General features: G+C 37.3%; 1 protein-coding gene and 1 long non-coding RNA gene across 3 annotated transcripts; one reads left to right on the top strand and one right to left on the bottom strand.

Moving 5' to 3' along the window:
- Positions 1-109: 109 nt before the first annotated feature.
- Positions 110-27,944, bottom strand: vri (nuclear factor interleukin-3-regulated vrille). 2 transcript variants are annotated; one of them, XM_070215253.1, is made up of 3 exons: positions 27,523-27,944; positions 4,165-4,509; positions 110-3,699 (listed from the first exon to the last, which is right to left on the bottom strand). In XM_070215253.1, exons 2-3 carry the CDS (start codon positions 4,295-4,297, stop codon positions 2,036-2,038), a joined length of 1,797 nt encoding a protein of 598 aa, XP_070071354.1. In that variant the 5' UTR covers positions 4,298-4,509; positions 27,523-27,944; the 3' UTR covers positions 110-2,035. The 2 variants fall into 2 exon arrangements, with proteins under 2 accessions (XP_070071354.1, XP_017006639.2); XM_017151150.3 differs by lacking the exon at positions 27,523-27,944 and adding an exon at positions 5,972-6,387.
- Positions 16,558-18,789, top strand: LOC138913348 (uncharacterized). Its single transcript, XR_011419031.1, has 3 exons — positions 16,558-17,237; positions 17,694-18,054; positions 18,569-18,789. It is a non-coding gene; the product is annotated as an uncharacterized lncRNA (long non-coding RNA).

The raw sequence follows: 27,944 nt of genomic DNA, 5'->3' as shown, positions 1-27,944 counted from the left end.
GATAGTACCTACTATGAATCATCTCCAGCAAAAGCGGAAACTTTTCAAGGGCGCCTGGCAACCGTTAAAAAATCCCCTAAAACAATTAGCAATAAAAAACCATTGTAAATTTTTCTTTCATCATTATAAATAGTTTTATTTTCATTGATCAACACAAACGAGTTATTTAAATATGCATATAGATAGGGCTGCGTACGCATAGTTATAGTTATAATAATCATATGTATTTTTCTTGTGTGCTTCACTGCGTTTTAGTGTAAAGTGTAATGCTTTAGCATATGGATACAGTGATTGGCATAAAATTAATACAACTTTAAAAGTGAATGCTTGCTCTCACATGGACTACGATTTACGACACCAATCGATCTATATATACGTTCTACAAATACATATATTTTGTGTGATTCCTCTTTTCATTTCTCAAGTTTCTTAAACTTTGATAACATTTAGTTAAAGCGCTGTGACCCACACGGGCAACCAAAGCAGCAAACAATAAATAAATTGAGAACGACAAACATTAGGGTATTTATGATTTAAAATTATTTATTGCAGAATATATATGGGCACTTCCAAAAAAAAGTCCACCAAGCCAAAAACCTTGAAACTTGAATAAAACATATTTCCACATGATTTTGCCCCGATATTAGTTTCTAATTAGTTGGATACTGAGCTTAACTACAAATTTGGAGTACAGTTTGATTATTTTTATGACAAACCCCACCAATATACGAAAAAATCACTTTTTGGCTATTTTTTTGTTATTTTTTGGACCTATCTTCTGTTGTAAATTTATCCTATAGGAATGCTAATATGTGACATTTTTCTGTACAAAATGCTTCATTCACATGCTAAACTATTAAGTTAAAAGCAAAACATCCAGCAATTGAGAGATAGAGGTAAAGAAATCCGCTTTACAAAACAGTCGGAAAAAATGTCCCGAGCGACATGTCCCGAGCGAATGTGGTTGAAACTGCATAAAAAAAAAACGGCAAAGAATTTTTGAGTAAAACCAAAAGCATTTCACAGCGACATGTTTGAACGACATTCTAAAAAAAATCGCATTCAAATATTCCATCAGAATTAACTAATTTCTGGTGTTGTATGAACTTCCCCGAAATCCACTTCTATTTTTGTCCCGAGCGAATACGGCAGTTTTTTACCGATATCTTAAAAACTAAAAGTGGTACAAAATCAAGATTTTTACCAAAAATAGAGCTTGGGAAGAGTGAAAGGAAAAGCCCATAATTAAAATTTAAATCCATTGTTTTACAATTTTTTTTCAACTTTAAAGGTGTGCAAATGTCCCGAGCGACATTTTGGAAGTGCCCATATTCATTAATTCTTTTCAGATTTCTTTCGTCTCTCACGTTTTTTTGTTTGAATGTGCTCCTCGCGTCTCTTAGGTGTAATGTATATGTTTGTTTTACTACACAATAGTTTAAAGTACAAATAAAATAAAATAAAATAAGCTTAGCTTGCAACTAAAATTATGTACACAATAGGAATATAGATATATATAATATATATAGAGTAAATATAATTAATTGTGTAATATGTACAACAGCAAATACTTGGTAACGTTTGCCTACAAATATAATATTTTTTCTTTCTGTGCATAAGGAAACTTGGGATGCATAGGAGAAGGTGACCCCGATTAAAGGTCACCACTTGGCTATGCAAACAAATAGCATGTGTGTGTAGGTATATAAACAGGTTAAATAAGAAATTCTCTTGGGCTGAGACCCTAAGGATTTGTTTAGCTCCGAGTTTTGACGAGATCTATATAGTTATAAACATTCACGATTACAAGATGGATAGTTAAACATGCACACACATATATGTTGTTCTAGTTTTAAACATAGAAATAGAGACAAGCATGCATCGATATCTAATAGTTAACACTCGGTTTTGGACACATCTAGAACTACTGGCGCCATGGAACTCCCTGCTCTGCTGATCCCCTCCAGAGTCTCTGTCTCTTCGCTCTCTCTCCTGATCCTGCATCTCTTTTCCTCCATCTCCTGAGACTCTGAGGTTACTCGGCCAGTATCATCTTAATGCTGGCCACCTCGGACTCCAGACGCTCCAGCTGCGACTTGAGCATCTGATCCCGCTCCGCACTGGAGACCACACTCGCTTCCTTCGGAGTGAGTAGCTTCCTCTGCAGCTGCGCCGTCCACTCGGCACTCGCGATGGAGATGCCCGAATCCCTTTCATCGCTGGAGTTGTCACCACCATCGTTCCAGGCCGGCGGCGATGATCGATTGCAGTTGGGCTCCTGTTTGATGTGCTGCAGGGAGAGCAGCGCCGTGGCCGCCGCATCCTTGTCGCCCAAATGGGATTTGTGGCGCAGCTTGAGGGGCAGACAATTGTTGGCATCGCTGCCCTGCTGTTGCGAACTGCTCCGCTGGAGTTGCTGCTGCAGTGGTTCCTCCCTTTCATCATCGCCGGAAACGGCGCCCGATGAAGAGGCGGAGGATAGAGCAGAGGATGAGGAGGAGGATGTGGTGGAGGATAGCATGTGCTCGTAGCTGGGCGAACAGGCTGCCGCTCTGCGCGAAAGATTCAGCACACTGGCTGCGGGATTTCCGCCGCTAACCACCGACGAACTGCTCACCGCATCCACGGCACTGCTGCTCACCGTTGCCTCCACATTGTGACTCCAGGAGGCTGCGGCAGGAGCGGGCACATAGAGACCAGCGGGCGGAGGAGGTGGTGGCTGAGCCACCGCATTGTACAGAGCTCCGGCGGCCACCGCCTTGCGCAGACTGTCCAGATCCTCGGGCCTCACATTCCGATTCAAAGCCTGCTGCAGTTGCACCTGGAGATTGGCAATGGTGCTGCTGTTTGGCGGGCGCTGGTGAGGATCTGGTGAGCCACTGGCACTGGGACTGGCATCCTGTTGCTGCTGTGGAGGCTGGGGAATCTGCTGCTGCTGCTGATGAGGCAGATGTTGCTGCTGCGGTTGGTAGAGATGCTGTTGCGGCTGAGACTGCGGCACAACTAAGAGATGCTGCGGCGGAGGAGGCGGAGGAACAGCCAGCTGGACATGATGGACACTCTTCACCGTGGCCTCTGGCCGGGCATTGCCATTGGGTCCGTAGATCAGGGGCGAGAGTGGTGGACCCACTGGGTAGCCATTGTGGTTGCTAGGCGGCGATCCCTCACCCGATCCACTGCCCGACGGTGAGGATCCCGAGGAGGAACCTCCTCCGCTCATCTTGGCCCGCTTCGTGTTGCTCAGCACCTGTTCGCTGGTGGGCAGCGAGGCCAGGATCTTCTCCACGCTGACCAGATTCTCGCCGGAGATATTGAACTTGTCGCGTATGGCGTCCAGTTGCGCCTTCAGCACATGGTTCTCCTTGGTCAGCTCGATGACGCGCTGCTCGAGAACCATGTCGTTGTAGCGCCTCTTCTCCCGACTTCGCTTGGCCGCCTCGTTGTTTCTTCTCCGCCGATCCCAGTAGCTCTCGTCCTTTTTGTTGTCGGGTGTGAATTCCCGTTGCTTGCGTTGCGAAAAGAGCTCCTTTTGGGCCGCCGTCAACGCCGATTGGGGTCCATTGCCACCCTGCGAGGGCGATTGACCCATCATGTTGTCTCCATAGCCGCTGCCAGGCACAAACTTGCCCAGACTGTCGGACATCCCGCTGTCATTCGACTGCGGACTGATGGATCCTCCGTACATGGACAAGGGATGCACTGCAAAAGGAAGAGAAAGGGATGGTTAGTTTATGGTTTTTTATAAAAGATATGATGGTGGTATGGTAAAAATAAATGATATGATGATCGGAGGAAGTGGATCATCTTATTTTTCTTAAATACTACACCCAAAAAAATCGATATGAAACGTAGATCGATTTTACATTATTTAAGATAAATTTGATATTTAATTTTATATGTGGCCATGTAAATTTGACTTGGTCGAAAAGAGTATTTCATGTAAAAACGATATGACCTGAAATTTACATGGCAATGTCGATTTTACGGAAACATGCTTGATTTTGCGTGTAAGGATAATTTTGATCGATAAATTGTTTATCGATCATATCGTTAATAATCAATTTAATATTTTATAGAACAGAATATATAAAAAAAAATTATAAAAATTGTAATTATTTTGAAGTACCATTTATTTTTTTATGGGTTCCATAAGTAATAACTTACAATTAGATGCCTCGTTGGAGCTGCCGTTCATCGACAGGGTCGGCGATATATTCGACAGCCGGACGTTGTTCATCATGGCGATGTTGGCTTTGTTGTGGCTGTTGGTGGGCGTTCCGCTGAGGACCTCGGGCATTGCAGTGTTGGCCACAGATGCCTCCGGATAGAGTTTCGCAGGTGGCGCTAACAGGAGCAGCGACTCCTCCTTGCCTCCTCCAACTGGGGGGCGTGGCCCGTAGGGAAAGTCACTGCCGCTCAGCTTTTGCTGGCTGTAGTGATGCAGCTGCGCTAGCTTCTGGTGCAGTTGCTGTTGTTGTTGTTGTTGTTGTTGTTGTTGCAGGTGGGGAACTGCAATGGGAAGATAGAGAGGAATGATTAGTTATTATGCTTATGGGTTCAAAAAAATGTATTCTTATTTTAATGATATAACTTTTAAGATATATGTTTTTGACGTTTCCTAGATTAAATTCCGTTATTTTTTTAGTTTTATGTTATTGTTGCATTTAATTTATACTTTTATAATTACAAATTACAATCACTTTAATATGAACAAAAATAATTTTACCTATTTTCAGTGTAACCTTAAGGTTAAAATTTAAAAACTATAATATTTTCATTCCTTTCTCTAAAAAATTCCGAAATTGTAATTTCTAGGCCCCTAATTTCCTACGCCTAGAAGCAGGCAACGCTTTTCGTTGCTCGCCCAAAATAATAAATAATAAATAAACAAACAAGACCTTGCTCCCAATCGAAATCGCAGATTGTGCAGAATATCTCCTTCCTGCCACCATAATAACAAATTCACTTATCACCCATTTGTGGTATTTCTTTCAAAATATTCTTATCTAGGAATATACTATATATAGTAATTGTAATCAAGTTGATAAAGCTGACAGAATGACAAGAGGTGCGCCATTCAATGCAAAATCCGTTGGGTCCCCAAAAAGTCTAATGCGATCTTGTCTGGCTAACACACACAAACTAACACACACATAGAACTTTCTTTGTTATTGGTCCTTGCCCTTGCTTTTTGCCCTCGTCTCTATAGCTTTACCGTTTGCTTTCGTTTTTAGCACAGGCATTTCATTTACACAATGATTACGGCCAATGATGCAAGAATCGGCGAGAGAGAGAAAGAGAGAAGGCGAGAATTAGACGACAAAGAACCAACACCAACAAATGGGGGGGCTAGAATGTAAACAAGAAATCGCACATTGCACGTCAGTGTGTGTGTGAGGGCTCCCCCGCCCTCTCTTTCTGCTCTCTTCTTCTCCTTCTCACCCTCACCATGACCATCGAATTGGCATTTACAGTTCAATGTGCTCGCACACACACATACCCTAGCACCACTCTGTGTGCCAGACTCTGCCGACGTTGACTGCGACGCCGACGGCGCAGCTGCCGGCAACCCCTAAGCGGGAGAGCAAGAGAGAGCGAGCAGCGCTGCAGTCGGCGTCTTGACAAAATTCACAAAAACAAAATGACTAAGCTCCGCCAGTCACTCCGCGCCACCTCCCCCCACCACCCCCTTCACTTTTTCGGGAATTTTTGTTTTGCGTTTCAATCAGTCGCGTGTTATTGTTTTTAACCGACTAAATTTAGTAGATGTTCTAGAACTGATTAACTGATGTTGTTGTTTTTTCAGTAAATATTATACAAATATTTATATTTATTTTGTTTAATATTCCTTTTTAAATAAATGTTCCAATATTTCAAGATCAAGTTCAAAAAAATCTTTTTTAAATTTTTCAACACTTTATACTATTATTATTTTATAGAACACTTTATTTCGTTGCACTTTAACACCTACATTTATTGCTGTTGGAGTTATCCTGCTTATAGTTGTTGCTGTAATTCGTATCCGTATTGTTCTTGAGTATCAGCAGATTTTTGGTCGTTGCAGCCGCTTTGAAAAAGTTCACTTTCTGTTCCAGCGTGCAGACAATCGACATAATGTTTGGTTTTTTTTATTTAAAACGCCTTTGGCATTGTTTTAGAATTTTTTGAAAATTGTTTTTCAAACACTTTTGGTTTTTTTGTTGGGGGGATAACTGATTTAGTTGGCTAACGCGACGTTTCTGCGGTTTATGCACTTGGCCGAAATGCTTTTAACGGCTCTCACTTGCTGTTTAGCTTATCGCGGATCGAATGGGCTATATATTATGTGGGAATAATACAGAGACTTGTCGCGAGCGCCTGAACCGCTTCGAAAGAGGGCTGAATCGCAATTGAATTTGTAAAAGCATTTCTCCGACGAGCTGCTCGACGACGGTCACGTTGCAACCAAAGTTTTTACACGCGACCTAGCTTGTTGCGTCGAACGTGTTGTGTGGGGCTCGATTGGGGGGAAAAAGTGAAATTTCTCAGCGAGCCATTCTGGTTGCAAGCGATCACATTGCTGTTGTTGAGTAATCAGCGGGGCAATCTGAAGAAAAAAATCGTTTTGAGCTGCATATTTGAAACTAGAACGTGATTGCCTGTTGCGCGGGGGGTGAGGGGTTGGTTGGAGGGGGGTTCGCTCTTGACGCTCACACACACACTCACGTAAGGTGACTGAGGTGCTTTGGCCGCGTGAGTCTGATTTCGATTCCGATTCTTATTCTTATTCCCATTCTGATTCCAATTCTCCGTACTGGTCGCCTTTTTTCTTCTTTTTCGCTCGCTTGTGTGTGTGTGCCAGTTGGCTTGGTGACGCAAGCGTCTCTTACACAAAATATTCAGAGAACCAGCACATTATTAATAATCGAGAATGCATTTACATACATACACACATGCAAATGAGCGGGGAGTTAACATTTTAGGAGTAGGATTTAAAAAAAGACATTTTTTTGGTATTTGAACGACTATTGATTTCTAAAACATTTACCAAAAAATATTAATTCCACAATAATCCTAAAAAAAAATTACGTTTAAAATACATTTTTATTTTTTCAAGCCCCGAATTCTATGTTAAATATTTATATATTAAATCTGATACCAAAACAAATTGTATAAATAGGTAGAACTTAAAAAAATCTGCATTTATTTTAATTACAAATTTTTTATTTTAAATTGTAAGCTAAATGCACAAAATTATTAGATCTCCCAGTCCTAAAATTTCGTGTGTTTCCCCCGACTTTATTTGCGCACAATTTAAGATATGGTATTTCCTCAGAAAATCCTATTCGCCCAATCTAAACACTTAATATTCGATCCGTAAATACAACCTTTTCCGAGTACCAACAATTAAAAAATCTTATTAATGAGTTTGAACTTAGGAAAACCAAGAGGCGGATCGATAGATCACGTGGCTGGGAAACTTTGGATAGCTTTGGAGGTAAATATATGGTCACGCCGATATCTGTGCAGCCACCAAACTGTCTGGTGAGTTATTACAAAACCACTCCACACTTATATAAATCATAATTAAGCACTTAAGCACTATAGCGATAGCTTTATCAAAATGGAGGGGGGAGATTCACGCAGACTATCAACTTAGTTGCAGTTAAAGACAAAGAAACAAGAACAAAAAGAACAGCTAGATAAACACTGACACTTCACATGGCAAACAACGGGGAATGACTTGTTGTAAAAAAGTAAGGTCGGGAGTTATTACGTAAGTTCCTGGTCACTAGGCACTGAAACACAAATGAGGAACAAACAACGGATCGTAATGAAAGAATAAATTCTATTGAATTCGCATTAAGCAGTTGTTCTGAAAAGTGATTACAAAATGCCATCAAACCATTCATTTTACACCCCATGAAAATCGGAGAATAAAAGAAACTAAAATAACCACAGAATGGCTGATAAAGTGCAATGCATAAACTGCGCTTTATCTTTTCTATTATTAGAGCTGGAAATTCATTATCGCTTCATTTGGAAAAAGAACTCATGAGTTTTATGCTGCACTGCCGAAGATATTTCCTTTAGAGGAACTTGCAATGCCCTTTTTTCTAGTGAGATAAGAAATACATAATAGTTTTTATTGTTACTCATTCGATAAGGAATATACGGGATATTTTTAGGAAATATTATAACGCAACAGGAAGAAATATTATGGTAGAGAGATATTTCCTATTCTATAAAAATATTTGATTACTAGTATTTTAATACTTCATATTGGATAAATGATAATGAAAATATGTTTTATAATGGTTTACATTTTTATGTAAGAAGGTTTATATCATAAATGTATTTAAAAGATCAATTACTTTATTTTATAACGATTTAAAGATTTATGGAAAATGATAACTGACCTATCTTGTTAAGAAATAGTGACATCTTAATAAGTTCAGATACTTAAGACCCCATAAAACTGCCCCAATCTGGTTATCCCCTTTGTGGTTTCAATTTGAAGCCGATGCCCAGCTTCCAGTTCACAGTTTACAGCTCCCTGATTGCTGTTGATCATGAGCAAATCCCAATTACGCGATCACTAGGCGATATCCACGTGAGCCCCCCGATTCACGTGTCCCAACCAAACGTAGTCCAGTTGAAGTGGAAGGGCTCTAGACCCCCGACCAACCCCTCTTGGGATACCCCCGATAATCTCCGGCGCATCCGTTATCAGTATGCAAATGTGTAATGGGACCCTGTAGTAGTCGTACTAACATTTTACCCCCGGAATACCAACACTCATCTATGGTTTGTTTTGAAACACTCATACTCGGAATAAGGTAATCAGTTGGAAGGGGTGGAGGGGGATGGAAAACTGCAGCAGAAAGCCAAAATCGGTTACGAAACACTGTCGTCGTCGTCGGTTCTACTTATACCCCCTGGAAAACCCCCTCCCCCATCACCACCCCTGCTTACTGCATCAGCAGTCAAGTTATAGCAACGCTATTTATATTTCTCATAGCCAGAGGCGTGCGCGCTGACTCGACGTTCGCCGCTGGACGCTCGACGCTCGATGCTCTCAACGTTCGACAATCGGCAATCCAGCAATCCGGCAATCCGGCAATCGGCGGAGCGGTCACGTGTCGCGGAATGTGAGGCACCAGCGGCTAGTGCAACGCTCCCCAACAGCCGGCCTGCAATGGCTCACATGTTGGCGACTTGAGTCGGCTACGCAAACCAAATGGAAATTAACGTGTTCTCCACTTATTGCGTTTGTTTCTAGCATTCCCAACTTGGGTACAGTGGTCCCTCGGTAGCAAACAAAAAACTTAAAAATTGTACTTGTTTAGAAAAATATATTCTTTCATATATAGACTTTAAATCTTAAATAAAAAATATTTTCTTACGTTTTTATTTTTATTCGCCAAACAGTAAGATCATCAAGAAAATTATGTTTTAAAAAAAATTCTTTTGAAATTTCAAAAATAATTTATTTTTAAATATATTTTTAAATAAAGACTTATGATTGGCAAAATTATTTAATTTTTGGAATGTCCAAAAAATATATTTTTTTAAAATTAACATTTTTTAAATATTGTAATCTGTAAAACATATTTAAAAACAACAAAGTTTGCATTTCAATATTTTTCTTAAATTTTTTATGAAAATTTCTCCTGAAGATTAAAATGGTTACGTATGCGTAATATTACGTATACGCAATGTTGTCTATGCCCTATAAAGCGTAAAGTTAACATACTTTTTCGAGGCTCGTTCCTCGGAGTACCTTAATATGTATTTCCGTTCTCTTTATCAAAGTTTCACTGTATCGAGATTGGTGGCAATAATAATATGATTTTTTTATTTTCCATAACACCCTCCATCCAGCATATGGGCGACTTGCGGGGAGACGTAATCCCGATAGAAAAAATGCAAATCTTCGCAAGTATTTTGTTTGCACATTGCATTGATTGCAATTCGCCAAAGGTTTTTGTTGTTACTTGGCAACGTGCTCGATGTGCCGCTGCTGTAATTGTAGTTGCACAGCAATTCTTACGGCTGAAGTTACCCATTAAATGCGAAGAGGGTCGACTAGGCTAATACTCTATTAATATGAGGAAAATATAAAAATGTGAAATCATTTATATTTTGACAATAGCGAAGAAATATTCAAGAGTAATCTAGGAAGGTATATAACAGAACTTTGGTAAAAAGTATAAATCTGTAATATAATAAAATAATATAGGTACATGAAAAAATATTTAATGACTTTTAAGTAGGTATAGCCTTTAAAGAATATATTTGTAAAGTAATGGGTGTACAAAAGGCCTTTAAATGATATTTTCCAGACACTTTTTGTTGACTATTGTTTCTAATCTTGGTATAGGTCATTTAGGAAAATAAATTTCTAGGAACTGCACTTGAGTTGGAAGATAAACTGCCTTGTAACAGACGATGAAAGTCCAAGTTATTAAATCAAGTAAATGCAAGTAAATCAAGTAATTAAAACTACTCATTTAAAAAATTACTCACATTTTAGTAAATTTTAATACGGTTCTAATTAAAGACGTATTATTTATTTACTACACAGGCCAACAGTGTTTTTGGTGCAGCCCTATGGGCATTAAATTGTGTTAATATAGACGGATATAAGCATATCTGCATACTTAGTTTTCGAGTTTAACGGGTGGTATTTGTGCAATCGCGGTTTGAAAAAAGTAGCAACATTTTATATTTTCATTTAAGATATCTTCGAGGGTCTGTGCTCAGTTGTAATAAAACCTATGCCAAAAAATTGCTTAGATGCCCTTCTACATAATTGCATTTAAGGTTCCATCATTATTTGAGTTAATAAAAGCCTATGAGCCATTGAAGTAATTTGTTCACCTTTATTTACAACCAACTTGATGCGGTGAACAGGCTTAAAAAAATACAAGGAAAAATATGTGCCCTAAAATATTTTACATGCATCTAGAGGCGTCTTTTCCCGAATTTTTGAGATAAATCCCACTATTGTACTTCGAAGAATGGAATTTATAGAATTTTTTCCGTAAGAATGGGAAAAGTAACAAGTATTTTAGAGTCACTCTTACGTAACGAGTTTTTCGTGATTTTACACAGTAGGCTTTTTAAAGATAACAGTGGCGTCGCCTTAAAATTGTGGTGGGGATTTTTTTTAAGGCATATTAACCCCTTAAAAATATAATTTGTCTATGTTCGGCGCCTACTGCTAACCAAATTGAAAGGCACATTTTTACGAATGTGTCAGATATTTATGTAAAATGGGATTTAAAAATAGTTGTTACTTTTTAAGTTCTTACGGAAAAAATTCTATAAATTCCATCCTTCGACGTACAATGGTCTTATTTGTCTTAAAAATTCGGTGAAAGACGCCTCTAGATGCCTGTAAAATATTTTAGGGCATATATTTTTCCTTGTATTTTTTTAAGCGTGTTCACCGCATCAAGTTGGTTGGGAATAGAGGTGAACAAATTACTTTAATGGCTCATAGGCTGTGATTGACTCAAATTATGATGGAACCTTAAGTGCAATAATGTAGAAGGGCATCTAAGCAATTTTTTGGCATAGGTTTTATTACAACTGAGCACAGACCCTCGAAGATATCTTAAATCAAAAAATTAAATGTTGCTATTTTTTTCAAACCGCGATTGCCCAAATACCACCCGTTAAACGCGAAAACTAAGTATGCAGATATGCTTATATACGTCTATATTAACATGTTTTAATGCCAATAGGCCTGCACCTTTTAATAAAGTCCATTTTGTTGTCCTGTGCTATTTAACATAATCAGAATTCGATTATACCCTCCAAATGAAAGGTAAAAATGCACTTTCTTATATAATAAATACGAATGTATGTATGTATGATGAAATCTGCATTTAAATAATATGTTTTTAATTTATTCTTGAACGTTGACTTACATTCTGATTCGTTCTTTGTTCTGTTCTGGAATCAAATCGAGTTGATTATGTAATTATTGAAATGTGATTTCGCCTGCTCATTCGATGCTTTCTTTTTGATTACAGAGTGTAAATATGTACTTTCAAGTGCAAAAGTTAATTTTGTTTAGGGTCCTATATGGACATGTTTAACAATAGAGTTCGAGACGAAAGACAAATAGATTTGTTTTATTATTTGTGCATTGTGATAGCAGTGGATTACAAGTAAACAAAAAATGCTATAGTTAAACTGATGATAACATAGAAACCCAATGTGAAGAGGGATATCCCTTGTTTCAAAATAGTAAATTAATTTAAATTAAATTACTCAAGATTTTTAATAAAAGATTTCTAAACAAATTTTAATAAACATTTTACATTTATATAATTTTTGATAAATACGGTTTCTTAACTTTTTATAAAAGAACTGAATTTCCTCTATATCCAATATTTTATGACGTATATTTTCCTTAAATGTCATCTTAAAAAGACCGAAGATCCTTTCGGCAGAAATTTTCCATGACGCCCCGGCCAACTTGACCTCGAAAAGCGCGTCAACGGATTTCCCGGACACTCGCTTTTCCCGCCTGCTGTGGATGGGCTTATGTTTCTGTTTCTTCTCTGTTGCTTTCCCCAGTTGCTTTTTTGCTGGCGATGTTACTGCTGTGCAACGTGAGTAAACAGGCCACATGATGATTACCACAGCAACGTTGTGGACGTCACCAGAGCCCGCCAATCAGGTCGTATACGAATGCCCCCCCCCCTTTGCCACTGGCACACTCACCCACCCAGGTAAACCCCATTTTCCAAGTGTTACGCTGGCACACAGACCCCGAAGCCGAAGCAACATGCAACCTGTTTGAAGCAGCGCTGCTGGGAAAACGTGAGCGGCAAACGTGACAGCGGGTTCGAAGCGATTTCTGGCTGGCCTACTGAGGGATACCTGTAGGGGAAAAGGGGGCTATGGGTTTGCTGCTTACACCATTCGAACGATAAACATTGTACGGCAGGCAGCAGGCACGTTGCCTCGGGGAAATCGGTGGGAAAAAGGGGGTGAAAAACTGTCGAGCACTCGAAAGTCACATTACCGCTGCGCTGCGCCTATAACATGACACAAAAACGAAACGAACGCCAGACGACGGGGAGCAACAATTGTTTGGACTTAGCCGTGGCAATCAATCGGACACCTGTAAGCGGCAACGTGATGAAAAGCGTGCCCGCCAAACGTTATTAGATGGGTGGAATGGGGCAGGGGAGGCAGAGGGGTCAAGGGTTCGGGCCAGGTCGCACTTAATTGAGCGGGAAATAATCAACAGCTTTTTCCCCTGGTAGAATTCATCTGGTATATTCCTTGTTTTAATGGGTTCTAAGTCTTTTTTCAGCAGAATCTCTTCAAAAAATATTCACAATTTATGAAATGGGGTTTTCAGGGATTTCTTTAAATCTTAGGTTGAAATAAGGGGCTTTTAAAATGAACTTTTACTGTTAAAAAGTGGTTTTCATTTTATTTGGTGGCTTTCATGTTTATTTTGTTTGTTAAATATTATATTTCTTGTTTAATTTATAAAACGTTTTTTTTAAAAATACTAGCCAAGCTTGTAATTATTTTATATTTTTACTTACTAACAAAGTGTACAGATTGTAAATATTTTCAAGAACCTTTATTAAAAAAAATCATATTAAATTTTGGTTCGACTTAAAAAAAAATATTTATTATAGATCCCCGCCAGATGGCGCCTGCATTTTGTAGCAGCGTAAATTTCTAGATTAAGTGCGGGGGCAGCAGCAACGTCAAATTCAAAATCAAAATCAAAGTCGACGGCGACGTTGGCCGCGTAATGAGTGCAAATGTGAATGAACTTCCCGCAGACGCACACGCAGCTCTATTGCCCACTCGCTCGCACATTCGCGCTCTTCCTCTTTGGCCGAAAATCTCGGAAACAGCAACAACAATAGCAAGAGCAACAGCAGTGGGGCAGAAGCAACCGAAACACTGGCCACAAACAATACATGTATGTTGTTGCTCTTGTCTGACGAAGCTTAAAACTTTCACACTGCGCCACATCGAAACGTCTCGCACACACATGTGAAAGAAAGGCCCCAGAGACCAAGTCCCCCGATCTGGAGACCCCCCTCCCTACCTTGGGTAATCCCCAGTTCATCAAAAAACTTTTGATATCACTCCGTTCTAAGCGGCAAACGAAACCGAAATTTTGTACACACGAAAAGTATACCGATAACGGTAGCCCATTTATTATGCAGAACCCGAATTCGGAGCTTTCTTTCAAGACCCCAAAATAACCGTTCATCCAACTCGATAATAATATCAATATATTGCAGAGTTCTTCAATTTTGTTAAAGTACTTGGTTAAATAAATCTTTGGAGATTTATTTTAAGCTTTTTTGGGGATAAATACTTTTTTTAGCAATTCCTTAAAAAAATTAAAGATAATACAATTTAAATATTCAAAGAATTCATAATTACGCCTACCTTCTTCTTCACCTGTCAAATCGTTAAAATTTATTTATAAATTTTCAGTAGAAGCCTTCTTGGTATATTTTATATATTAAACAATTTTCAATACAATCGCAATCGAGTGCTAAAATTTGAAGGCCAAAATTCAGAACAATGAACTTTCTTTGAAATTATAAAATTAAAAAGAATTCCGAGTGTAACTTTGGTCAAATTGATTAAATACATTGTCAATAGTTCAGTGTTATATGCCTGCTGCTCACATATCATAAACAATTAACAAATACACCATTATGGAGTCAAGTTAGTTTACCCCATTTTCAATGATTCACAGATTACTTTATGATTTGATATAACAAATTTATTTGATTTTAGGGTCTATCGCGTTTCACCTTTTGACACATAAAGGCCCACACATACAAGCCTATGTGGCTGTATTTATGACTCTTATCAGAACGGCTGAGAAATCCATTTGGCTTTGTGTTTTCATCGCTGGCCACAAGACAACGCACTTGAGAAATCACTTAACATAAGCGGTAATAGCCAACAAACAACCAGCCAGTAAGAAAGAAAGAAAGCCATCGTCGAGTGGGACCAAAACCAAAGAGAAGCTGATAAGGCACATATGTGTGGTGCCTACACATGCGGTCAAAATAATACGAGTACTGGGAGGTTTTAGAAAATATTTTCATATTTTATCATTGGTAAAATACATATAATTTAAGTAAGGGAGATACAGAAATCTTCTCTAATAAGATACGGGTTTGAATTTGTATGTAATTCCAACCGAATTCGACTGGTAGATAATTTATTGTCACCCTGAAAAAAAGATATACACTGAAGATGGTCTGGGAATAAAAAAATAATAATAATAAGAGAAAATACTTTTTAAAATGAATGAATCCGTTTGCTTCTAAATAAATGTTGAAATAAAAAAAAAATCGTTAAACATGGGTGGGTGTTGAACCCAGGCCCTTGCACTCTCTTCCCAAAATGTCACTATTATTTCGGCCCCAGCTGTATCCGGTTTCGTGTATGTGTACACTGCACAGAGGCAACAAAGTTGTGAAGAAATTTGGGTCTTGCTCTAGTTTTCACAACCAAAGTTCAATGATCGATTGCAAAGCCAAAAAAAAGCTACTTGTGTGTGCGAGCGAGAGAGCGAGTGCGAGCCCCCCAAAAAAGCGAGCGAGAGGGGTGGAGATCGGCAGAAAGAGAGGTGGCGATACTCTCTTTTTTTGCGCTGTATTTTGCAGAACTCACGCGTCACATGTAGAAACGTCTGCGGACGCTTTCTGCTTTCTTTTTATCGTGCAACTTTTGCGATGTTGTTAAGTATCCGAAAGAAATTCGTCATATAATAAAATTTTATAATTTTTGTTATACTCGTGCCTGGTGGTCTGATTGTGTGTGTGCATTCAACTTGATTTCATTTATGAGTTTGTTTTCATCATTTACCCAGAGTGTGTTGTTGTCGTTGATAAACAATTTCTGGCCGTCTTATTATTATTATTTTCTTCGTTTTGGTTAACGAAATTAGAATAATGAAAGCAAATACACACGTACACATATGAAATTTCGGAGCCCAAGAATGGAAAGTCAATGCACGAAGTCGGCAGCGCTGCAGCTGAGCCAACAACAATTGTGCGGCTTTCTTTTTTTTTCGTAATGAAATTATTAGAATTTCACATAATGTCATTTGTTGTTGTTCGCCCGTCAAAGTCTTTCTAATTGGGAAAAAGCCTCTACGCCGAGCTTAGCTTTTGTCAACCTGTCGAATGCCAGCGAGGGTTATAGAAATTTAACCGCTTTTTTTCTCCGAGCAATTAGTGCATTACGGAGAAATGCGGAGAATCTTCTGGCATGGTATGAGGTCTGCCAAGAAAGTTAATCGTGGGCGAGAAAGTCAAGCTTCAATGAAGGCGAGAGATTTTGGGATCAAAGACCTCTGGTGACCACTTGTTAAAAGACCTTTGGGTAAACTACGTTAAAACTTGGTATATTTTAACTCTAATTTATGTTTAACTTAGTACACCATGCAATGATTCTCTCACACGTATTAATATTATTTTTATCTCTGAATATCCATGCAATGATTCTCTCACACGTATTAATATTATTTTTATCTCTGAATATCCATGCAATGATTCTCTCACACGTATTAATATTATTTTTATTTCTGAATATCTCTCAAGTTTATAACTGTTCTTAACTAGGCCGTCTTAATACATAACACAACATTCATCCCAAATTACCAACCGTAAAAGTTAACCCAAAAAACAGCGGGCTCCAGCAATTATGTAATGCCACCTACCCAAAATCTCCAGGCTGCGAAGAAACCCAAAAAAAAAAAGACAGCGAAAATGGTGCACAAAACGCATGCAGCAATAAACGAGGCAAGGGAAAGGGGGAACAACCCAGAAGAATGCTTGAAAGAACGCTTACTAAACAAGTTTTCGGAATTGGGTAAACGACATTATTAGAGGCACAAACGAGTGTGTTACAATATTAGGCCATAGTACCGTTAGGCCCACAGAAAACACAGATTGAGAACTACCAAAAAAGAGTCGAGAACCGAAGCGAAGAAACCCGAAGAATCTCCAAAACACCGTAAGAGCGAACACATCATTCGAAAGATTCGTCGTGTGCTGTTCTCTTTCTGGCCCCCATTGTCTTATGTAATAAATTACAAGAGGAACGATAACAAAGAAAGCACGGAGCGGAGTTCTTACTTTCTCCGCAGAAGTGGGCCATCAGCAAGCAGCGACGCCGGCAGAGGCAGCGCGATTAACCAACCGAATGGAAAAGAAGGGAACCAAGACTGTCATGTAATTATGAAACTTTCACGCAAGACCCACAAATACTGGGACAAACGTACTACCAATACCAAGATAAGAGCTGTTCTCGCTGCATTTTCTTTTGGGGCTCGATGCACTGACAAAAAGTTAAGATTCCTTGGGGGATATGATATAATATGATACCATAACGTATGATCACTTAAGTTAATAGTTGTTTGATTAATTAATTCTTCTTTGTGGGGTTCCTAAAATTGATTAATGATAGTTTTTGCTCTGCACAGTTCTTAAAAATAAAGATTCTTTCAGCCAGATTTCAAGTTAGAAAAGAAATCTTACAATCTCAGCTTTCTTTTAATATTCAACCATTTAAGAGATAGAACTTTTTATAAATTGATCTACTTTATTTATTTAAACGCCCTCTCACATCCGGTATAATTTTTAAGAAACATGTTTTTTTTTACTGTGTGATTTTTCGTTCATTTCCAGTTTAGAATTGGGTCAAATAACGGATTTGTTAGTCGCTCTCTCGCTGTTACTCTCTTTGTTTTGGGGCTGGGGCAAGATCGGCAAAAGAACGTAACAAGCTGCGTCATCGCTTACTCCACTCCCCCCACCCCTCCACCTCCTCCTCCTCGCACCGCCCCCTCGTCGAACTTCACTCGCAACACACAAACCGAATTTCAAATTGAGAGCACCACAAACCGGTTACAACACGAGACTCTCTTTGGAGAGAGGAAGCCACCGTTGGAGTTGGAAATCCGCTCAACTGTTCGTGCTCAGTTGCTTTGCTCACCTACTCTTTTCGCTGTTCTACATTTCTTCAACTCCAGATGGGTGAAAACTTCAGGTGCACGCAGAAAAAATTCGAGGAATATCTACAAAAAAGTTAGAGCTTTGTATAAATCGATGCTATCTTTACAAAGTCTAATATATTTAAAAAAATAAACTTAAAACATGTCAGAAAAAGAACCTTAAACAAGTCTTTAATCTTTATCTTTATAGAGATAGTCCAATACCGAAGTTCACATGTATTTAAAATATATTAATTACATTTTAGTTATATAAAATTTAAATTTAAATAAATAAATTTTTAAATAATTTTTTAATTTTGATTTTTTTTCAAGTGTATCTTGCTCTGGCTAACTTCTTGTTGGCCCGGCTTGAACACCGGTTTAGAACGTTCACTCACGAATCGCCGAAGCGACTCATTAAAGACGGGCGAACGAACGAGCGCAGCGCCAAGCGAGCCACATAAAAATCTTTTACTATTTTGTTATTTTTATTGTTCAAGAAGAGAAAGTGTTACGCCAATTGATTGTTTAATTAATTTTCTTTCTGCCGCTGCCGCTTCTTCTTGCCAGCTGGCGAGCTTCTTCTTCTGGCAGAAGAAGCAAACTCGCATTGTGGGCCCCATGTTCATGTTCAAGTCCATGTCCAGAGCAATGTCAATGACCATGGGCCATGGGCAAACGCCAGCGAAAAGTATCGACGGGGGAAAATCACTCTAGTCGAATCGAAGAAACTAACACCCTCATATAAGTAGGTGTTGCCAATGAAATATTACAAAATATTATTATCTTTAGTAACTAAAAGAACACACTCTTGGAATTTGTATAGTTTTTAATGAAATAATATTTTTTATACCATACAATAATCTTGAAAATTACTTTGGAGAGGTAGTAAAAATTACTTCTATTACTTTATTTAAATCTCTGAACATTATTTAATTCATAATTTTATTAAGCATTGGTAGTAAAAATTACTTCTATTACTTTATTTAAATCTCTGAACATTATTTAATTCATAATTTTATTAAGCATTGGTAAACTTTCTGTGCTCTTAACTTAAGAACGTTCTGATTTCAATAAAATAGGATACTTTAAAATGTTACCGCATTTCAAAAATAAGAATTTAAAATATTGTTTGTTTTTCCAGGTAAATATAAAATTCTAGGATATGTTAAAGTAAAACTAATAGGTTTAATTTTTTTTGAAATAATAATTTAATGCATAATTCTAGTGAAATTGTATACTTTTGCACATAACTGCCCCCAGAGTATTTCTAAAATCCACAATAAATATGAGCGGGGCCATCGCCAGAGTAAAAGTTTTGCACAATGCGCTTCATTTGTTGGCCATTTGACGACTTCTTCTGCTGCTGCTGCTTTCATATATACCACACACATATGGAGACTTTCTGGCCGCTCTTCGTTCATTCTTTGGCCAAAAGCATTTGCAATTGTGACGGCTTTGTCTAGTTTGGCTAATGTGTCAACTGTACCGGCAGCGCTGGTGGTGTCGAACCCAATGAATTATGCATTCGGGCAACTTACAACTTTCCAAATTGCTTTCCTCTGGCCATGTAGTTGTTGTCGCTAGTACCGCCACAGTTACCGCTGTATTTTTGTTGTTACTGCCATTGTTGTTGCCAAATAGAAAACTCTAACCGCTTATTTGCACTTAGACTTTCGCGCGATCTTCAATTAAGATAAATGCCTGGCCTGCCCTGGTTGCAAATTGCCGGCAAACTACGTGGAACAGTAATATTGGATGGCCAGAAATCCATTTGAGAACTATCTTCATCGTAAATAACTCTTTTTTAATAACTATGACTTAAGAAATCCATTCGAGAACTATCTTTATCGTAAATAACTCTTTTTTAATAACTATGACTTAAGAGATATTTTTAAGCGATGATGTCAATACCTAGAATATATTTTGAGTGTGGGATGGTTGAGCTTTGCTGGGTTACAAAATGGTATTTATATACATACAGCTTTTATTATTATTTGTTATTACTTTTTAATACTTTTTTGACTTTATTTTTATTGTTAAGGTCAAATGACTATACTATACCATAAGAAAATAAATAACTAATAAATTTTTAATAGTATACCAATATTTTAGTATTGAATAACTAATGAATGGATGCAATTTTCGAAAGGTGTCTTAATCCTGTCACATCCCAAAGAACAGATTTATTAATAAACCCAATTAAATACATCAAATCATACCCTGCGTATACGTAATCTCTGTTATAACAAAGTAAATAAAGCATACGCCCCATGGGTTATATAAAAAAGTGCCACTGTAAATTACAATTATATAATGCAACAGCGATAAAAAAATGCCCACACAAAGAAGAAACCAGAACGGCTGAACGGACAAAGAAAAGAGCGATCGTTCTGCCAACAAAGAGAAGATGGGGGCATATATAAGGAATAAAGGGAATGCAGAGGGCGATGTCGAAGACCCAACCCAATATAAGAAGTCGCAAGTCCCAATCCCGATCCGATGCCAGCGGATGTTGCGATTATTACGAAATAAACGAAGAACCAGAATGAATAAGAATGAAAACGAAATGACAGCGACCGAGAGGGAGATACATACACACATACGTAGAGAGGATCGTCGCGAATACACAGATACAGAGATACAGATACAGTCTCATCCAGTAGGCAGTATATTCGTATTATCCCTTTTATAGCAGAAAATCAGAAAATGCCAACGGCGCAGCTTGGCGCAAGAAATTCTTAAGAAATGCTAAATTTAGAGCGCCAACAGCAGCCCCCAAGCCCCCTCAAAGTAGGTTGATTGGTCATATCTCTCGATTTTTCTGTTTTTTATTCTTTTTTTTTTTCAGACCCGGTATATTCCATTCCATTCTCCCTCTCGCAGTTAAGCAATTTGCGCAGTTGCAGACAGGAACATAAAAAAAACTCTGACGAAAGAAACTTGAACTTTGTGTGCAACAAACGGTTGAACTTTTATCGCAATCCTAACGCCCCAGAGTCTCTTATCTCGTCTTTCTCTTTGTCTGTTCGCTTACATTTCATCATCAGTTGTTCAAAATTCAACCATTATGCAAAAGTTCTTCTGAGAATATTTACTCATTCGCTTAATTGGCCATTTTTTGCTGACTAATGGGAAATGCATGTGATGTCATTCCGCTAAAAAGATCTTTATAAGGTGGAAAGGGGATATGGGGAAATGGCGAATGAGGAAAACGGAAATCGCTTTAATTGCAACTTTTTGCAGTCGATTGCCGAAGTTTACAAATCGTTAGGTAAATTCACATGATTCTAGTTGGCCAATTTTCGCATGCTAATTTCATTGTCTTCCCATGGATTTTCATTACTTTTCTTTTATACTTTTCATGGAAAATATTTTTAAAAATTTTTATTAAATCTGACGGATACATTTTTAACTTAATTCCCACCCACATTTAATATAGAACTTTAAATTTCTTCTTAAAAGATACGTGTGTATATAATTATGTAAGTATAATATTACGCGCTGTTTATTTAGAATGTTTCCTCAAAAACCTGAAATTTGTTTACGTAATTTAATATGACGTAAATCACGATTGCTAATTAGCAAGGTTAAATGATATATAGTATTAAAATAAAATGTTTTTACATTCAACCCACCAATTTCATTCGTGTGACGTAAAACTGGATTGCTAATTAAAACTTTAAACTTATTTATATAGGATGAATGTATTTTTAATTCGAACTAAATAAAGAAAAGATAAAATCAAGCAATTAAAAATGATACATTTTTATTTAAACAAAATTAAAATATTAAAAATTGGTAAAAAATATACTAGTTTTTAAGCCCTTTTCTATTTAAATACTACACAAATCCCAAAGGGTGGATGTCACGTCCCCAAGTACTTATTCTTTATTTAAGCCTCTTTACCAGAAATATCTTTTTGCAAGAGAAGGCAAATAAAGGAAAAAGAGATGGAAATGGAGGGACAGTCACTGGCATGTGTATACATATCAATTTAATTGTTAGTATGCATAAATATTTCAACAGTATTACTATCGCCGTACTTTATGGGCCTACAAACACAGAGGCGTAAATACGTATACGTATTACATTACCCTGCATATTTTACATAGACCAAGTGGAAGAAGAAGAACACCGAGGGAAAAAGACTGAAAATGCGACTACCCAACGATGCCAGCTGCGCATTTTTATATAATGCACACAGACTGGGTGCTGTGCTAATTTATACAACAATAATGCGAGTATAATTTTTGTTTTTACTTTTCTGCCCCGCCGCCAAAATGATCTTATTGGAATACCCACACACCCGGGCGTGCAAAACAGTTGCGGCTAAGAAAGTAGTACTAAGTACTAATTAAATGTTGCTACTAATTACTTCTAAATGTTTAAAAACGATCATATTTTCTAAAAAATAACACTGGAATATTATATTTATGTCAAATTTATAAATGTATCTATTTTATTTGTTTTTAAAATTAATTTTTACAGATAATTTGTGATTATGTTGTTTTGAAAGGAGTTTCAAGAACTAAAATTCAAAGAAATATAAATCTACAATAAATCCAAAGCTAAAGAATATCGGGAAAAAAAACAAGGAAATACAGATCGGACATTATTTCTTAATATTTGATATATTCAAGGAACTATAATATCCACCCCTGCTGTATATATAGGGGCTGCAGCCGAAAGAGCGAGCGAGAGAAAGAGAAGCCAACGACTGATTTGTTCAGCCTTGAACTTCTCTGCGAGTGCATTAACTCTGCGGGCAGCGCAGTCGGCGTCGCAGTCGCAGCTCTGCCCGCTCTCGCAGAACGCTTGTCCCCGTACCGCTCGCACTCGCGGCCATAGCGCCAAAATGGCATACGCAATGTGTGACCAAGTGTGTGCCTGTGTGTGTGTGGTGTATGTGTGTGGCCAGTGACCGAGGGATGGTGAGTGGAGGGGGTCGGCAAAGGGGGGACGAGGGGGAGTTCGGCGTTCTGGGCTGCACATTCCGCGCCTCGGATCTCCGATCTTGCTCTTTATGTAATCTAGAATAATGTCTTGTCATACGCCCACAGTCAAACCCCACTAAGTTGGATTTACCTTAATTTTTACTATCTTGAAAAATGTAAATAAAATATTGCATTAGACTACGAAAATATTATCTTAAAAATTTTTGTCTAACTAATCTATCGAAAGCCAAAAATATTAAGTATGTATGTTCTCTTATAACCCATTTTTAAAGAAATCTTTTTGAGATCACATAAATATCTCTTGTATTTTTAGATCTCTTTAAAATCCCGAAAAGCAGGCAACAATATTATTATTGCGGAATTCATCTTTTTAGAAGACACCTGTTCCACAGATTTCTAATATCAGTTTTATTGAAAACTAAAACCTTAGATATCAGAATATTGGTTTTAAAAAATATTGTTTAATCTCTTATGAAACCCAAAAGTAGACAGAAAACCATTTTGTTAGAGATAATCTATAAAATATCTCCATTCAGTTTTTCGAGATCTTTTTAGTCTTTAAAAGGTTCCTAACTCAAAATTCCCAGTATAATCCTGTTTCTGCTTAAGGAATATCGACTGTATTTATGTGCTGATCGCTTGTTGCTTCTGAGTCTGAGTCTGAGTTCCTCTGGCTGGAACTGGCACCCCCATGAAGGATTGTATTACATAAGCGACAAGCGGCGGGCGATAAGTTTCGCTTTCGCATATGTGGGCGTGGTATATACATATATATACATATGCATTCGATTATGAATACAAATACCAGCACAAGCTGGCGGTGAACACTCCTTTTGTCTGGCGAGTGAGTATTTTGAACCTTCGAGGCACTGGCCTTGAACCTACCGATCGCAGTTTGTTTGCAAAACAGATACACAGACACCCAGACACACACACACTCATTCATTGGGGAGTTATAAAAACAACTTCAACTCAGTTTTTTTTCTTTCTTTCTCGCTCAGAGTTCTTTGTTTTTGTTCTTTCAGTTGTTGGTTCTGCCATTCACATTTACAAACACACATATGCAGTATTGGCATTGGACTCGTGCGTTGGTATGCGTATTTGCCTGACCCCACACAACATTGCACTCACACACGCTCACACTCGATTTTGTCCTTGAGATCGTTTCTTGCCGTTGGCAGCCTTGTTGCCGTCTCTTTCGCACCCCTGTTACAGCACCAGCCGCCCACCATCCCCATCCGCCTCCCCCTTCTGAACAACCTGCAAAACAACTGTTTTCCATAAGACCTTTTTCAGATATCTCGTTCTTAAGTAACCGAAATTTTCGAATTCAGGTTTATTTTTCACTTATGCCAAGCCCCTTGTTCCAAATTAGGGAGTTTTATGCTGATATAATTTTTTGTTTGAAAAAAAAACCTTTTTAGGATACAAATAATACGGTTAAAAATATGTAAAATAGGTACATTTATGAAAAATAGATTTAATAGACATTCCCAATAAAATCTAAAAAACCTTAATAAAATCGTTGTTGTTGCTAAAAAAAGTTGTATACTTATACAATATTAAATAATACAAAAACTTAACCACTATAACATTTCAAGAAACCCTTTTTAAATAAGGAAATTATTATTTTGGTTTATAATAAAGTTAAGAACAATTTTTCGCATACGATTCCACTCGTTCTATTATTTTGACGGTTCTGCGTTTTGATATTTGACTTTGTGCTGTAGGATTTGTGCAGCCTTATCGCCATGGCCACCTGTACTCCATACTCCGCGGGTTCCTGGGTTCCGACTCCGGGGTCTGTTGCCGTACGACGATTACGAATGCATTTCGCTTATCACCACCACGACCGATAAGTGCCACCAAGTTGTACATAAATATTATGGTATGTATGCAAACACACTTAAATGGGGGTGCTCATTGCAGCCGTCAGCTGTGTGGCCTTTGTTTCAATATTTATCGAGTCATTCTGCTCAAATATACAAATGTGTATACGGGGTTGGTGGAAATACATATATTTCTAGATGGTTTTTTTGTTTTTAGGAGAGAAGTGACCGATAAGTAAGATTTCATTTTTGGGTTCAAGGATGGTCAAGAGGGAAAAGCAAATATGCATTGCATCATGTTGTTTCTGCTCGTGAATAATGTGTACACTTTCCCTCTAATTGACGTTAATTGAGTAATCTATGAATAATCGTACATGAGTCACACGCATCGAATAATATTCATCACCTTAAATTTACCGTTCAAAAGGCAACGAATTCTAATGCCCATAATTCTTTGTTTAACTGAAAATAATTCTAGCTTAAAGTTTCAAACTGTGCGATAAATCAAAATAAAAGCTTTAATGTTATGTAACCTTCATGCCTAATCGTATTTTAATAACTTAAATCCTTAGTCACAAATAATGAAATAATATTTTCTTTTTTTTATTTTTTACTTAATCAATTTTTTTAAAATAGCAAACTGTTGTCTTTTGCATGCACTTAATTTCAGTAGCAATGAGTCATGAATGAATACTTTAAATTTATATACAGGAAGGATAAAGCAAATGAAGCCATATCTTATTTCATTTGCTTTAATTTGAGTTCTTTGACTTTTATAAACCACAAGAAGATTATTGAAATTTATGTATTCAGTAACGGACAAAAATTTCGGAGAAATGTCTTAATTAAGAACTACTTAAGATATAAGCTAGAATTTTTAAAGATATTTATTCTAGTGTAAGAAGATGCTTTTTCCTTTAGACTAGGAAAGTGACTCAGCGGCCCAAGTATTTAAAAACCGGTAATTAGTCATGGTTATAATGTAAAATGTTGCTTTAGCTCAAAATTCAATACGCCGATTAAAAGGGATTAAAACCATTTCTTCAGTTGTAAATAATAACATTAAGCTTTTGTTAAATATTAAACGTATTAAAATGTTTACTTCTTAAATAATAAATGAAAGATCTTATGTACGCAATGCAGAGAGATATCATTCTGGTTTACATATTAACATTGGGGATTATATAAAAAGCGGAAAAAAGATTCTGATACCCCCACAGTGATATGGGGTATGTACTTGTAGTGAAACACTTGCACTTGCTGTCTGTCAGTCAGTCTATATATCCCCCTCTCTTTCACCCCTTCATTCACCCTCTCACTCACTCTCTGTTCCTGTCTGCTTAACTTGTGGGTGTGTGCGTATAAATATCCGTTAAAGGTTTTGTTGTTCGTGTTGTTTTTACACTTTGAGAAGGTATTTCAATATTAAATAAAAAATTAAAATATTTAAAAAATATATATAACTATGATCAACTAAGTCAAAATAGTAAATATAAATTTTCTAAGGTTTCTTTAAAGGATATAAGGGTTTCTAAGGTTTTTATGAAGGATTGAGTTTTAAATTTGTCATTATTAAAATCTTAAAAAACATCCAAACCACGTTAAGATCTTAAGGGTATTTAAAACTTCGGTTGCAATTGAGGATTGTACCATATTAACTGTATACATATAAAGAAAATCTTTATACAGATATATATATTTCAGTACATATATAAAAGTTTACGGTAAAACAAAGGAAACAACTTTTCTGTCGCACTGCGAATATGCGATGTGACCGCCAACGCAACTTCGTAGTTGTAATTGCAATTACCGTGCTTGTTCCCTTGTTGTTGTTTCTGTTTCTGTATGTAATATTATTAGTTTTTTTGTTGTCGATTCCAAGTGCGATGACTTCCGCGTTTAAAATCGCGCGCAATTCGCACTGAAACACCGCGTTCTAATAAATCTCTATCTTTTTCGCCCGGCGGAACGCACCTGTATACAATTAGTTTCTTTGTTTGCCTGGGGATTCGGTTTTATCTGAAGCACCGCGTAAACTTTGGGGTTTATGAATGAAGCGCAGACGGCGAAAAAAAGCAAGCGAAAAAAACTACAAAACAATCGAGTGCCTATCAAAAGGCCTCGACGTGAGTCACATGTCGTGATCACGCTCCTGATCGTGAAAATCGGAAAGAAAGAGAGAGAGCGGCCCGAAATTCACCGACTTGCTCGGTATTACCTATAGTTTTTGGGTATATCAGTCAAGCTATAAAGATATTTTTGGGAATAATTTGTAAGTGGACTTTATTAATAAATAAATAAAAACTAAACTAATTTCTAAACAAAAATAATTTTAAAAATTACTTAAAAGACTTTAAAAATACTAAAAATTTTAATTTAGATTTAAATTTGGCTTTTAGGCCTCGATAAACGGTCTTAAAGATCCTTTGCAAGTCAACAAAGGCAACAGTGCGTATGAGTGATAAATTCGCATATCTTAAAACGATTTTTTAACAACATTTTTTGTTTATTGTTAAAAATAAACTGTTTGAAACTTTTTCCTAGTGCTTTTGTCAGTTTTTGTGTATAAACTTTTTTCTAAGGAATCTGTTATGTTCTCTAAAATTAATTTATATATAAACTTTATTCTTCTTTATGGAATCTGTTATGTTCTCTAAAATTGAATATTAAAATTTACCCAACTCCCTAAAATTCAATCCGTTAAAGGGTGTTATAATAGTGTACTCCCAACACTTACCAATCTCTGTTGACCGAAATTTTGGCTTTTTGTTTTGATCGCGTCGTTTTAATGTGTTTTCGTATTTGTTCCGGCGGCTTGTTGTTGTTTATTGGGTTATTTCGTACAACCAAATGTATAATGTGTGCTGCTTATTTGCGTCTCTTGAATTTTGCACCCAAACATTGCGACTTATGTGAGCAATTGCATATTTCAATTTCGTTAATTGCGCCACAAATTACAAAAGAAATGGCCAAAATACGAAAGGCGTGCCTGTTTTGGTCGTTATGAAATTCTCGATCTTTTGCGTTTTTGTTTTGGTTTTTGCTAATTTGTTTTTTTTTTGGTCTTTTTGTTTTTGGCCACCAAACAGAAATTTCACTTTTCGCCGATAATAGAATCTTCGAGGAGATTTTGTTGTTGACGTGGGTGATTTTTTTCGG

The sequence above is a fragment of the Drosophila takahashii genome, chromosome 2L (genome assembly GCF_030179915.1).
Source record: "Drosophila takahashii strain IR98-3 E-12201 chromosome 2L, DtakHiC1v2, whole genome shotgun sequence".
Classification (NCBI taxonomy): domain Eukaryota; kingdom Metazoa; phylum Arthropoda; class Insecta; order Diptera; family Drosophilidae; genus Drosophila; species Drosophila takahashii.
The sequence above is the reverse complement of the archived record's forward strand: the minus strand, read 5'-3'. Positions and strand labels throughout refer to the sequence as shown.